At 55.0% G+C, this 13,895-nt stretch overlaps 3 protein-coding genes across 3 annotated transcripts; 2 read left to right on the forward strand and 1 right to left on the reverse strand.

The window, feature by feature from the left end:
• Window positions 1–778: 778 nt before the first annotated feature.
• On the forward strand, window positions 779–3,334 carry CWH41 (Processing alpha glucosidase I; the record flags this gene model as incomplete). The annotated part of the gene is made up of 2 exons (XM_062887496.1): window positions 779–3,013; window positions 3,071–3,334. The coding sequence occupies 2 exons, from the start codon at window positions 779–781 to the stop codon at window positions 3,332–3,334; spliced, it is 2,499 nt and encodes an 832-aa protein (XP_062745610.1).
• Window positions 3,335–3,847: 513 nt separating this feature from the next.
• Window positions 3,848–7,067, forward strand: RCY1 (F-box protein: endocytic membrane traffic, recycling ReCYcling 1; the record flags this gene model as incomplete). The annotated part of the gene is made up of 2 exons (XM_062887497.1): window positions 3,848–4,022; window positions 4,100–7,067. 2 exons carry the CDS (start codon window positions 3,848–3,850, stop codon window positions 6,814–6,816), a joined length of 2,892 nt encoding a protein of 963 aa, XP_062745611.1. The 3' UTR covers window positions 6,817–7,067.
• Window positions 6,886–13,894, reverse strand: QC762_206010 (uncharacterized protein). Its single transcript, XM_062887498.1, has 4 exons — window positions 10,812–13,894; window positions 10,639–10,755; window positions 9,499–10,576; window positions 6,886–9,414 (listed from the first exon to the last, which is right to left on the reverse strand). Exons 1-4 carry the CDS (start codon window positions 11,626–11,628, stop codon window positions 7,164–7,166), a joined length of 4,263 nt encoding a protein of 1,420 aa, XP_062745612.1. The 5' UTR covers window positions 11,629–13,894; the 3' UTR covers window positions 6,886–7,163.
• Window position 13,895: the final 1 nt, after the last annotated feature.

The raw sequence follows: 13,895 nt of genomic DNA on the forward strand, positions 1-13,895 counted from the left end.
AACGGCTCTTCACGTGAAGTCGTCTGGAGATGTTTGTGGCTTTGATGTTTGCAGATGTCCACCCATTGTCGAGATACTTGTGGTGCAAGTATATCCATTAGTGCCATTCTGGGCCCTCTGCAGGTAAATTGAAACCGGTGGCTTGCAGATCTCCCACAGATGGCGTCAACCATGTCAACACCGTTATTGAAACTTTGCAAAAGATTCAGTACGTAAACCATGAGCGTACACACACACACACACACACACACAAATCATCAGATGAAGTCAAAATTGCCTAGCGGCTCTGTGGATGCAGATGCTATGATGGCTCGCTTGATACGGATATAACCTACCAATTCGGAAGGTGTCACTGTCTCTCCAGATCTACTTGTATGTACAGTAGGTACTGAGCGAGAGTTGGAGAGAAGAACAGGTGGGAGCACAGTTGCTTTGAAGACCCCCACCAGAAGCGAAAAAAGGTGGGGTTTTGTTGGGGATCTTCGGCGGGGGGCGCGGGCCGATGGATAACTGCGGGGCCCGCCCAATTGGGGGTGGGGCAGCCACAGCTGAGAGCCACAGCCAGGGACAACCTACATAGGCCAGGGGCCAAGACTTTGGGCGGGAGAGAGATCCAACTTTGCAAGCTGTCCGAATTGGGTTTGGTGATAGCAGACAGGTGCCTGACCACTACGAACAATCGCGATACTGACGAAGACGACGACGGCGATGATGATGATGATGATGATGATGATGGTATAATCACACATATATTCTCGAACCGATCAATTGACCCACAATGATCCCCAACTGGAGGCGCCTCCTGGCAGCCACCGCCCTCCTCACTTCTACCACCACCGTCACCGCCACCATCGATGCTGCGGCCCCCTCCAACAACGATGAATCCATCCTCCACAGCGAACTCGCCTCACAGCAGAACTCATCACTGCTATGGGGCCCCTACCGCCCAAATCTTTACTTTGGGGTGCGCCCTAGGATTCCTAAATCGTTGATGACGGGCCTGATGTGGGGGAAGGTGGAGAGTTTCCAGGACTTTCAGAACACGATGCGGTACACCTGTGAGCAGAACGAGGGGATGAAGGGGTACGGGTGGGATGAGTACGATGCGAGGAACGGGGGGGTGCAGACGATTCACGATAGGGGGAATGGGCTGACGCTCACGACGAGCTTTGTGAAGGTTCCGGGGGGGAGGAATGGGGGGAGTTGGGGGGCGAGGGTGAAGGGGGTTTTGGGGGATCCGGAGCAGAGGACGACGGTGATTTTGTATGTGACGCAGGAGGGCGGTGGGAGGCTGGAGGCGGAGAGGGGCGAGGAGAAGAGGGGGTATGAGGGGGACGTGGTGCTTAGCGGGGAGAGTGAAGGGTTGGGGGGGTATAAGCTTGTGGTTACAAAGGGGGAGGGGGAGAGGCCGACTAGTACGCATGAGATTAGTGAGTTGGAGGCGTGGGGGGAGGGGGGGAGGACGACGGTGCAGAGTTTGCAGTATCCGGACGAGCAGATTTGGCAGGCGAAGCCGATTGTGTTTAGGCAGTTGAAGGAGCAGGTGGATTGGTTGGTGGAGAACAAGTATGATAATGCCGAGCATGCGCCGCCGGTCTGGCAGGTTTTCACGCTGCAGAATAGGCCGGGGAAGGGGAATGTGCACATTGTGCAAAAGGTCTTCGAGGGAGACTTTGAGTTTGATGTGCTCTTCTCTAGCGAGAGTGCGGGTACGGAGCTCAAGAGTGAGGATCTGACGAGGGAGATCAAGGCTGGCTCGGAGGAGTTTGGGGAGAGGTTTGGGGGGGTGTTTGCGCTGAAGGCACCGTTTAATGCGGACAAGTACAAGAAGTTTGGCCGGAGCATGTTTTCGAACTTGATTGGTGGGATTGGGTATTTTTATGGGCAGGCAGTGGTGGACCGGTCTTATGCGCCAGAGTATGATGAAGTTGATGAGGGCTTCTGGGAGGAGGCTGCCGAGGCTAGAGCGAGACATGCGGAAGCTTTGGAGGGGCCGCATGAGCTTTTCACCAGTGTTCCTTCACGTCCATTCTTCCCTCGCGGGTTCTTGTGGGATGAGGGTTTTCACCTGCTGCCTATTGCGGATTGGGATACTGATCTTGCTCTGGAGGTCATCAAAAGCTGGTTTAACCTCATTGATGAAGACGGTTGGATCGGGCGCGAGCAGATCTTGGGCGCCGAGGCACGCAGCAAGGTCCCTCAGGAGTTCCAGACTCAATACCCGCACTATGCCAACCCGCCTACTCTCTTCCTCGTTGTTGAGCAGTTTGTCGAAAGACTGCTGAACACCAACGGCACCGCGGCTGTCCACAAGGAACGCCTGTCTCAGAGTGAGTCTTTGGCCAACGCTTCGCTCGAGAACCCCGAGGTTGGCCTCGACTATCTACGCAAGATCTACCCGCTGCTCCGCCGCCAGTTCCAATGGTTCAGAAAGACACAAAAGGGTGATATCAAGTCTTACGACAGAGAAGCATACTCCGCCAAGGAAGCTTACAGATGGCGCGGCCGCACCACTACTCACTGCTTGACCAGCGGTCTGGATGACTACCCGCGCCCTCAACCTCCGCATCCTGGGGAGCTACACGTTGACTTGATGTCCTGGGTTGGTCTCATGGCCAAGTCACTCTCCAACATTGGCGATGCTCTCGGCTTTGCGGAGGATGTCAATGAGTACAGGACCATTTTGGACGCTATTGAGCACAACCTTGTCGACCTGCACTGGTCCGAGACGGACGGGTGCTTCTGCGATGCCACGATCGACGACTTTGAGGAGAACAAGCTCGTCTGCCACAAGGGCTATATCTCTCTCTTCCCATTCTTGACCGGCTTGATGAAGCCTGACGACCCCAAGGTTGGCAGGATTCTGGCCTTGATTGGCGATGAGGAGGAGCTCTGGACGCCCTATGGATTGCGCAGTCTCAGCAAGAAGGATGCTCTCTATGAGACGGCCGAAAACTACTGGCGGAGTCCCATCTGGATCAACATCAACTATATGGCTGTGAAACAGCTTCACGTAAGTCTTTTGGTCTTGAAACTTTTCAGGTATGACAAGCTGACTCGGGTTTCATAGTACGTTGCGACACAAGATGGGCCGCACAAGGAGGTCGCCAGAGACTTGTACTCGCGCCTGCGCAAGAACCTGGTAGAGACGATTTACAATGCCTGGGAGGAGACTGGGTTTGCCTGGGAGCAGTACAACCCCGACACTGGAAAGGGTCAGAGAACACAGCATTTCACTGGCTGGACCAGCCTGGTGGTCAAGATTATGACCATGGAGGACTTGGAGGGTGGTGCCAAGGCCACGGGGAGTGAGCACGGTCATGACGAGCTGTAGTGGGCGAGTCTATGTATGTGTTGGGTTTATGTAGTTATGTACAGTACCAGCGAGGAGTTGGGGGCGAAAGAGCGAAATATATACGGTTTTGGTCGGTGGATTTTTATCATTGCTAGTGGTGGCTTAGGGGACTTATATATCCAGCCCGACAGCTGTCACCAGTTGCCCCACCTGCCACCGAAGTAATACGCGGCCCCATTCCGTAACCCGTCTTCCCGACGGCCGCTTTAACGGTCAGGCTCCCCGCAGCGGGCTGGGGCTTGTGTCTCATCCCCTGAAATCGGAATCGTAATATGCGGCCTCGCCCAACCATAATAACTGAAGCTTACATCAAGCTCGACGTCGCCAGAACGCCCAACACTGTAATCAACCAGTCTTCAGCGCCTTTTACTTGGTTTTGTTTTCATGCTCCACGATGTCATGACCTGATGCTTTTTTCATGATCCCTTTTCTTTTCTTAACTTTGTAATCCCATCAGACAATTCATTGGCAGTGATCCAAAAGACCTTGGCAATGTCGAACATCACCCCCCTCCGACGAGCGCCCACCACGGGCGGGGTTGGAACGGGAAAAATGACTGCCGCGACGACGACGACGGCGGGGCAAAAATACCATCAGCACTCGACGAGTATATTGAAGACGCTGCAGGCGACCGAGATGTTGGACACGAAGCCTGTTTTGCCGGCTGGTACGCACCACCCTCTTTCTACCCCCAACACCGTCCCCGGCCCTCAGGAACATAAACTGATGGATATGTGCTTGTAGAAATCATCGCCACCATCCTCGACTACCTCCCCGTCCCGGACCTCCTCCGCTTCGCCCGAACATCCCGCCGGTACAAGGAGATGGTCTACGACGACACACGCTGGGTGGCGCGATTAAAGAGCATGGGTGTCTGGGACGAGGCGGAAGCGAGAAAAAGATTCGAGGAGGCGGTGCAGAGGAGACGACAACAAACTATTAGCAGTGGGGTTGGGAGGGGGCAGCCGATACCACCCCCATCACCAACCGGAACAACAAAAAGAGAGAGTTTATTCTTTGATGCGGATTTAGAACAGGAGAGAAGACAGCACGAGTTGCTGCAGATACAGCTGCAGAAACAGCAGATTTCTGATTTGAGGGATGGGTTTGAGACAATGAAAGTTTCTGGAGGAGGGTCGGGGGGGGAGCCGCCGAGGGATGTGGAGGGGTTGTTGCTGGTGGTGAAGAACGCGAGGAGTATAAGGGGTCATGCGAGGCAGGAGTATGGGAGGATATACGGGGCGTTGGCGCCGTTTTATTTCGATTTGGTCAGGGCGAGGACGCATACGGATCCGTTGGTTTTCAAGGTTTTTAGGGATCCGGACCGGCAGGCGAGGATGCTGGCTAATTTGAGGAGTTTTGCGAGGAGTGACTGGGCGGATGGGGCGGAGGGGAGGAGGGAGAAGTTGGAGGGGATGACGGGGATTTTTGAGAGCGCGGTGCTGAGGGAGTTTGAGCAGGGGTATGAGTTTTGGGATGTGGATGGGAGGATGAAAAAGTATGCGCATGTGTTGGAGGTGTTGAATCCGGGGAGTAGTGCGGGGGTAGAGCTGTTTATACAGAAGCATCCGATTTTTGCGGATAGGGAGGTGCTGGCGAATGCGATGGATTGTGTGAATCAGGCCATGGCGGATAGTATCACGCTGGAGCCGTCGAGGAGGTTTTTTGAGGTGTTGGGGAGGAAGGTGAATGAGCAGGGTGAGATCATTGGGAGGATATTCCCGAGGCCGCAGAGGGTGTTTTGGGGGTTTGTGGATAAGGTCAGGGAGGAGATTATGGTCGAGTATATCACGCCTTTGTTTGATGATGCGCATCAGAGGAGTATACCGAGTTATTTGAGGGCGGTGTCGGGGATTTTTGAGCAGACGATGTTGTTCTTGAGGACGCTGACGCCGCCGAAGGGAGGGGAGGTGGATCAGGAGGCGAGGGCGAAGGAGATAGCGTTGAGGATCTTTGAGCCGCATATTGATTTGTATTTTCAGGACGAAATCGATACGTTTACGGCGCAGGCGGAGAGGGAGGTGGGGGAGTGGGAGAAGAAGTTGTCGGAACAGGAGGCGAGTGCCGAGTCGTTTTATATGGGCAGCTTTGCGAACCGGCAGGCAGACAAGAAGGACTTCTTGACGTCGTTCAAGAAGGTGGTTATGATGCCTGTTACGGTATTGCCTACGAGTCTGGGGTTGCCCATAGGGTCGCCGTTTGCAAGTAGTAAACCTGCTGCGACGGCGGCTGCTAATGGTGGACCGTCGACTCCGAGTCGGGCAGGGTCTCCTGCGCCAGCGGGCACTCCTGGCGATCGCGCCAGCAGTCCATTACCAGGCAAAGCATTTGCGGATGAATTGGCAGCCAAGGCGGCGCTGATGACGTCTCGGCTGGAGGGCATCAAATCCCTCTTCAGCATCGAGGTAGCGCTCAGCCTGGTTCACGGAGCTAAAGCCAGCCTAGGTCGTGTCGCTGTCTTCATCCAGCTTGGAGGCCAAGTCGGCGGCGAGGCGCGAGAGATGTGCGAAACCATCTTCGTCACGCTCCTCCGCATCCTCGGCAACGGCCACGTCAAGCCTGGTTTCGACAAGGCCGTCACCCATCTATCCCAATACAACCCCCGCGAGGTCAGCGAACACGAAAAGGGAGGCGTGGCCCCCTTGGTCACATTTATCGAGCTGGTCAACGTGGGCGACCTCATCTCCCAGATGATCGACGTCTTTTACGAGCAACAGCTCGCCCAGCCGAAAATTGCCGACAGAAACGACTTTTTGGATCCTGCGGGCATGGCAAAGAAAAAGTTTGAGCAAATGCTCGACGAGAGCGTCGCCGCTGGCCTTAATAAGGGCATCGACGTGCTCATGGACGAGGTGGAATACATTTGCGCCACTACTCAGTCGCCGACGGACTATAACCCGGGGGGTATCTCTGCTCCTGATTCCATTCTGTCAGGGACGATCCCTGGGATGGAGAAAGCGCCTGCTCCGAGGCCATCGGCGGGAGCGATAGATATGGATATTGGCCCTTCAAAAACAGCGCAGAGGATCAAGGATCTGGTAGCGTCGCACACCTCGATGTTGGTGGGCAGCACAGACAAGTCGATGCTTGATGTGTTCAACGGCGAGGTTGGACTCCGGCTCTTTACGGCAGTGTGCAAGCATCTGAAGAGACAGCGGATCAGCACCGAGGGGGCGATCAAGCTGATTGCGGATATGAATCTCTACTTTGAGTACATCCGCACGCTCAAGAACAAGGACTTGCTCGCGTATTTCAAGGCGTTGAGGGAGCTGAGCCAGATTTATCTGATTGATGCGAAGCATGCCAAGGAGATGGCGACGATTATTGCTGATGGGGACAGGTTTGGGGGGATCTTTAGGGCGGAGGAGGTGTATGAGTATGCGGAGAGGAGGGCGGATTGGTATCAGGTGAAGAGGGAGGTAGAGAGGGCCATGTATGGGTTGGAGTGTTGTGTTATGTAGACAACTTGGGACATGGACATGAGAGGAAGAGATATAAGGGCAAGGAAGGGATGACGAGAAATACAAAAAACGGTTTTGATGGTTGAGCAAAAGCTCGTTTCGAGATGGTCCTGCCATTGCTATCTATCTACCTAGTTGTTTGTTCCAATGACCCGACTGCCGTAGAGGTGATACATAGTGTGGAGAAAAAAAGGGAAAACCAAACGCTGATATGTCGGCCGTATTTGGTGTTTCATATATAATAATGGGTATCCAACTGAGATGGAAAAAGAGAAACACTGAAATCCCTTTCAGTCTGTATATATAGAGAAGAAAACCCCCCAAAAAAGAAACAAGAAAACACGCCCCTAATAATAAATCTCATTCCCGTGCACCATCGCCTTGAACTCATCATCCGGCTCCTCAAATCTGTACCCCTCCCCCCTCACCACCCTGTCCACCTCCTCCCTCACAAACGGGTACACATCCCTCCACGCGTTCCTCCCCATCCACCCATCCAGATGCCCATACCCCGGCACAACCTTGCGCTTGTAATCCCCGTCCTCAAACTGGCTGCACAACACCTCGTACGTCCGCTCGGTAGCCTCGGGCGACAAGACAGCGTTGTCCCTCCCCACCCAGAGCATGATCGGTATCCCTTTTAGTCGTTGGACATTCTCCCTCGTGTCCAAGGGTTCATACATTGGCGCATTGGTCATGACATGACCCTCGTAGCCCATCTTCATGAGCAAATTCAGCAACCGCATGTTCACCCCCCCGAAAAACCGGTCGATCTGCCGGTGTGTAGCCTCGTTGAGGTTGTGGTGGTTCCAGCACCGACCAAACACCAACGAAGTTCGGTGGCAGGCGGCATTGTTGCACATTTCTTTGCGGGATTGGGGATATAACCTCAGGGCTTGGTTAAGGAGATATTGAGCCCATCCCTCGTCTTTGCTCGTCGAGCAGCTGAACCAAGAGCCGCAGACGGCGTTGTATAACTTGTCAAGAGGCAAAGGACCGCCAGCCATGACTTTGGCCATGTTGGCGGGTCCCCAGATGGGGTTCATGAATACCTGTGAGCAGTTTATCCCCAAGATCCAGGAGGGGGGGATTGTCCCGTCTAGGAGGCCGGAGGAGAAGGCTACCGAGCCCATGCAGTGGGCGACGCAGTAGACTTTTTCCGGGGAGGCGAGTTTGGGGGTGAGGGTGGTGGTCTGGGATTTGCGGATGTATTCCAGGCAGGCGCGGAGGTCGAGGCGGGCGTCAAACGTTGTCCAGTTGTTGCCTGCGATCATGAGCTGGCCGATGCGGTGGACGGACACCCAGACGCGGTAGCCTGCTCGACGGAAGTAGTTGACTGCGTTGAAGGGGATGGTGGGGAGGGCAAAGATTTGGTGGTCGACGCTCGCGCCGGGGATCATGAAGAGGTCTTTTACCTGGTGGCCTTCTGGGACGTGGGTGGGCTCCCATTTGTGCATGCGGGTTGTTACGCCGTCCGAGGCGACGATGGCGTAGGAGCTGTCGGGGTTGGTGTCGTTTGTGAAGCCGGTAAACGTTTGGGTTGGGTATTGGAGGGGGGTGAGAGGGGCGAGGAAGAGGGACATGGAGCGGCGGGTGAAGTAAGTCAGGAAACTGGCGGCGCTGACGGCTTTGCGGATGAAGCTGCTGCCGGTGGTGGTCATGGTGTTGATCTGGGAGAGGAAGTCGCTAGGTTGGATTTGCATGATGCCCTTTGCGATGGGGGCGCCTCTGCGCCAGGCGTCCTCGTCGTCGAGATCGCGGCACATGCCTGGGACGTGCTCGCTGATGGTCACGTAGAGGGTGCTGGTTGCCTTCCAGAACTGGATAGGGGCCAGGGCAACCGACGAGTCAACCACCTTGTAGCCGTGGAAGTGAAGCCTCCTGCCATCGACACCAGTCATGTCAAAGTCGTAGGTCAGGTTGCGAGTCCCCGGAGCTTTGGAGTTGAGGATGAACAGATTAAACTCTCCTCTCTGCACCATGAACGGGGACCCACGAATGGCCGGGCAGACAAAAGTGCCGGTCAGCATCCCACGATGCTGCACATGGCTGATCATCTCCTTGGTGTTGAAAGACTGCACGCTGAGGAAGAACCTCGCGCTCTCACAGAGCGACTTACCAATGCGATGAGCAAGCTCATACGTCGCCCGGTTATCCTCGGTCATCTTGGTATCAGCATGAAGAAAGCCAGACATGACCTCGGTAAAGCCAATGCCGCTAGCCTTGACAATCCGAGCCTTGTCCATGACCTTCTTTGCCGTCTGAATGCTGATCAACTCTTCCTCAGCCTTCAACTGCTCCCGCCTCTGCTTGGGCCTGCACCGCTTGGGAGCATGCGCCGGCTCCCCGAGCAAGTTGAGAATGCCATTCTTCTCCTCGCTAATCTTGAGCTCCTTGGACTCGCAGTACGCCTCCACCGATCGTTCCGCCAAAGCAGCGATAGTGGCAAAAGGGTTGGCACCCAGCGCAGTCGGAATCACAGAGGCATCTGTAACCACAAACCCGTCATGGACTTCCGCTCCGTTTCCGCTAAAGAGCTGACCGACGTGGTTGGTAACACCAGTCCTCCCCGTATTGTCTCGAGCCATGCAGGCACCACTAAATTTGAGTCAGAAAAAAAGAAGAAAACTTCCGTCGGTGCAACGTGGTACATTCGGAGGAAAAGACGAAAAAGAAACTTACCCAATGGGATGAACCGTGATCTGCTGGCCCATGATCCCGTAAAAGGGGCTGTGTACCAAGGTACCTCCAACATACTCTGTGGCCCGCTCCAAGATGTTGTTGAGCTTCTTGACGTGGTGGCTGCGAGCGACGCCGAGGAATTCTAGAACGGGCTTATCGTCCTTCAGCGACAGCATGGCCTGATTGCTGTCATGCGACATGACCAGATACACCTGCGTCCGTTCCGTAGCGCCATTCTTGAAGTAGGGTCCCAAAAGTCTCGAACCCCATCTCGCCAGAGCAGCCTGCGTCTTCTCAATGATAGTATCATCCCTCGGGTCCTTCTTTCCCGGCATGAAGTCCAACATGACCTGGAAAAGATGCGACAGAGCATGGGGAATAGCCCCCTCCTCAATCACATACCCATCCAACGGGTTCTCGTGTCCCTCCCGGTTATCAATCACACTCGTAATCGTTGGCCCGATGGGGTTATACGGCGACGGGACCGGCTTGCCCATCCCGTTGACGTGTCTGTCGGTGTTGTATCCAAACGCCAACATGTCACCGTTCCCGCTCATGTTCTGTCCGACACTGTCACTCATGGAAAGGCCCATAGCCTTGCTCCTGAGCAGGATCTCGGTCGAAGCGATGGCACCGGCACCGAGGAAGACGGCCTTTTTCGCATGGACCCACATAAGGTCGTTGTGAAGATAGCCTTTGAAGAGCCCGCGGTTCCTGCCGTGCCAGGCGAAGAAGACGCGGTAGCCTTCTTTCTCGTCCTTTTGGATATACCGCACCTCGCACTCGCAGAACATTTCGGCGCCCCAGTTCCAGGCGTCGGCTAGGTAGGTAACGAGGGTGGTGGTTTTGGAGCCGTCGTTGACCCCCGTGGCGTCCTGGCCTGTGAGGCTGGATGGGGACATCTCAACGCCGCAGCTGTTGGGACCATTGCGGAAGCGTGTTGTCTGCTTGACCTTCTTGAACTTGTGACCCATGCCCAGGTTTTCGGCTTGCTCCTTGAAGACTTTGGTCTTGGGGAGTTCGGGCCACTCGCTGGGGTACTCGGTAGGTTCAAGGATCTGTTCCACCTTCTTGTAGTCTAAGCCATCACTGTCAGCACACACGTTTCCATCGTATCCTAGATGCAATGGGGGTTCTCACACTTATCCAAGCCCTTTGGGTTTTCCCTAATCTCCTTAGGCCAGGGCTTCATAGACAGCGTCTGCTTATCCGCCTCCATAAACACATTCGCATTGATCAGACTAGTGCCACCGAGACCTGTTCAACGTCAGCACAAAAGAAACCCCTAACCCGGACTTCAGATCAAGACTCACCGTTACAAACAACCGCATTCTGTCCCTTCCCAAAAATCATATGATACATGCCGGTAGGGTTCCCGCCCTCCACCAGCTTCCCCTTTAAAAACGCCGGCGCCAGCTGCCCCGAGTAGTGCAGCTCCTTGAACGCCTCCACCGCGCCGGTAGGATACTCCCCCGGCCACTTCTCCCTCCCCCTCTCAAGCACACAGACCGACTGCCCCGTCCTCGCCATGCGGGAGGCGGCAACACCACCACCATACCCAGATCCGATCACAACCACGTCGTACGATCCCCTCAGCAGCTCAAGCGGCTTGGAGATGCGAGGAAAAGCCTTGTCGTCTCTCCCGTCGGTGTACCCCCTGATCTTGGCCCGGGAGGTGCTGTGAGGGGAGGGGTCTTGCTGGTGGCCCTCGTAGGTTTCGATGGGGTGGGAGTCCTGGCGGGAGGGGGTTGTGGCTCTAGGAGGAGGGGCGGTTTCCTCGCTGATGAGGGTTTGGGTGCTAAAGACAGAGGCTGCTCGGGGGTTGGGGCTGGAGGAGGAGCTGGACATGGCTGCTTCGGTTGAGGAAGAGGATTCCGAGTCGGCGGTTCGGACTCTCCTGTGTCGCAGGTTGGGCTCTGTCTCTGTCCGGTTCCTTACGCTGTCATGCGTCAAATCGGCTGGACTGTGGACGATGTGAAGATGGTCGATGGAGAGCTGGCCTCTGGTGTCGGTGGTGCCAGGGCTATCAATGTGAAGGGCTGGGGTGAGAGGAGGTGTGTAGGGCCCGTTCGGTCCGTTGGGATGGGCTCCCAACATCTCTGAAGGGTTTTGTCTCTCGGATTTGTCCATTGTGGTCGGTGAGCTGGCCTGCCCGGATACCAATACGGTCGTGTCCACTATCAGGGAAGTTGGCTGGGAAGGAAAAGCCAATCCGTGTCACACAAAGGAACAATAGTTCAAGTAAGAGAGTATGTTGGCTGTATGAGATGGGAACACAAGAAAAGGGGGTAGGTAGGTAGGTAGGTAGGTAGGTAGGTAGGTAGGGTGAGAGAAGCAGGAAAAAAGCCTTGAGGATTTGAAGCAGGCTGTGAGATCTTGATAAAGGTTCCCAGTTTTTGAGCGACTCGTCCGAGGGGCTACCGGCATGATAGAGGCGCGATCCCAGACTGGTGTGGCTTTGTCTGGGCCAAACATCTTCGATACTGTCGGTAGAAGGGCGCTAGATGTGTATTGAGCATACAATGTCACGCCATCCCTACCAGTTTGCAGACTGTATGCAGTCTCCATGTGGGGGAATACTAAATTACAAGCCTCGGCCCCTACCCTTTGCTGACCCCAAGAATATTCGGTCAGGGCGCAGCTCGTCAGCCCGAGTTCATTTGTTGGACTACTCCTGGGCTGGGCTGGGCTGAGTAAAATCTTCAACCATTGCTGACAGGAGTCTGTCATTGGCTGGCATCCTTCCACCCTACCAGGCGATGGAGGGTGGACAAGGGGTCCAGGGTAGGGTGGTCCACCACGACGGGTGAACCAGACATGGGAGACACCTGGGAGCCATCTCCGAAAGAGGCATGTCAGTCTTGGAGTCGCGAATGGTGACCATGTTTCAAATGCTGCCTTGTGGCTGAGGAACAAGGCTCGCAACGGCGACGATGTCATGTGGAAAGACGTCTTTTTTGGAGCACCTCTTTCCCTTCTTTCCGTTCCCCGCCTCCACAAAGCTGGAATCTATGACGGACGCAAAAGGATGTCGATTGGCTGTATGCAAACTCAGCCCATAAGGTAGCTGGTGTCTCAGACAGATCGACGAATCCCGACTGCACGGGCAATCTATCCGCAATCATTTAGGGGCTCTGACTGGCAGCTTGTAGCAGAGATCACCGTAGCCATCCCTCATTGCTGCCTTCGGGACGGCAGCGGAGGTAGAGCCCTTTTCGTGGTGGCCAGGGTTGATAGTGCTGATGCTGCGTTCATTGGACGGGAAACGAGCGGGTCGTGATAGGCTACAGCAAAAAGAAGTCGGCGATGTTGCAAGCCGTCGTAGCCGATTTACTCAGGAGCGCAACTCGCAGCTTTTCCATTTCATCATGTTGCAGTTTCTACTCGGATCTCGAGCAATCGTTATTTGTATCAGTACCTTTCATCTCAATGCCCTCCTTCAATGCTTTGCGAAGAGTTAGCGCTCTGATCACGACCAGATGTTTGATAACTCAATCCTTCCGATAAAGGCAGGGGCGCTGTCAAACCAAGACTTTACCCCTGGCCTCCTTAAAGGTCGGGGGGCCGGCCCGCTGTGCTCGGCAGTCGATGGTCTGCGTGTTGGAGATCGAGATGTCGCAATGCGAGCGAGGCCCAACAGTCTGGCCCTTGGACTCGCCGGACACTGTTTGGAAATACTGTATAAACTGCAGAGCCCGTCCGTATGGGCAACGGGCGACCGACGTCAAAAACGACGTCAACGAGCTGACGGCCTCAGGCCCCCAATCACACCCCATGCAGTTTGATGCCTGACTGACACCCACACACACGGTCAAGGCAAAGCCACAAGGCTGATAACTGATCGCTCCATCAATGACTCTTATCATGACTGGATCTTCATCCTAAGGACATCAGGAGGGCGTCGTCGTCGCATTGCCCGTATAATCAGGTGTAGTAGATAGACTGCTGTTCCTGATTCGCAAAACTCGAGTGACTCGACATATTTTGGGAATCTCAGCCTTTGAGCTGGGCGAGACGACGATTGGATTCCGGTGAGAAGGTAACTGTTTCGAAGCCGTTGCACAGCCTTTCGGTGCCACCACCTTGTCCTGGGTATATTGACATCTGTCAGCCGATTGGCCAATTCGCCCAAATTAGTTCGGGCGGTTCTGTCTCCATCTCGACCACACGACAACGACGTGGAAAACTGCCCAACAGCGTTGCGAGGGTGCGGCGTCGAGGGGGGTGGGTGGGCGGTCGGCGACAGGTGTGGCTCTTTGTGTCGCTGTGGCTTTCAGTTCGGTGTTTTGGGTTCAACGTATTCTTCGCTTGCTACGCTTGCGATGTCCTGGAAGAGTGTTGCACAACGTCAAGTCCACGACAGGTGTTATTCATGGAAATTTGTCACGAAAACGCCG

The sequence above is a fragment of the Podospora pseudocomata genome (assembly GCF_035222375.1).
Source record: "Podospora pseudocomata strain CBS 415.72m chromosome 2 map unlocalized CBS415.72m_2.2, whole genome shotgun sequence".
NCBI lineage: Eukaryota > Fungi > Ascomycota > Sordariomycetes > Sordariales > Podosporaceae > Podospora > Podospora pseudocomata.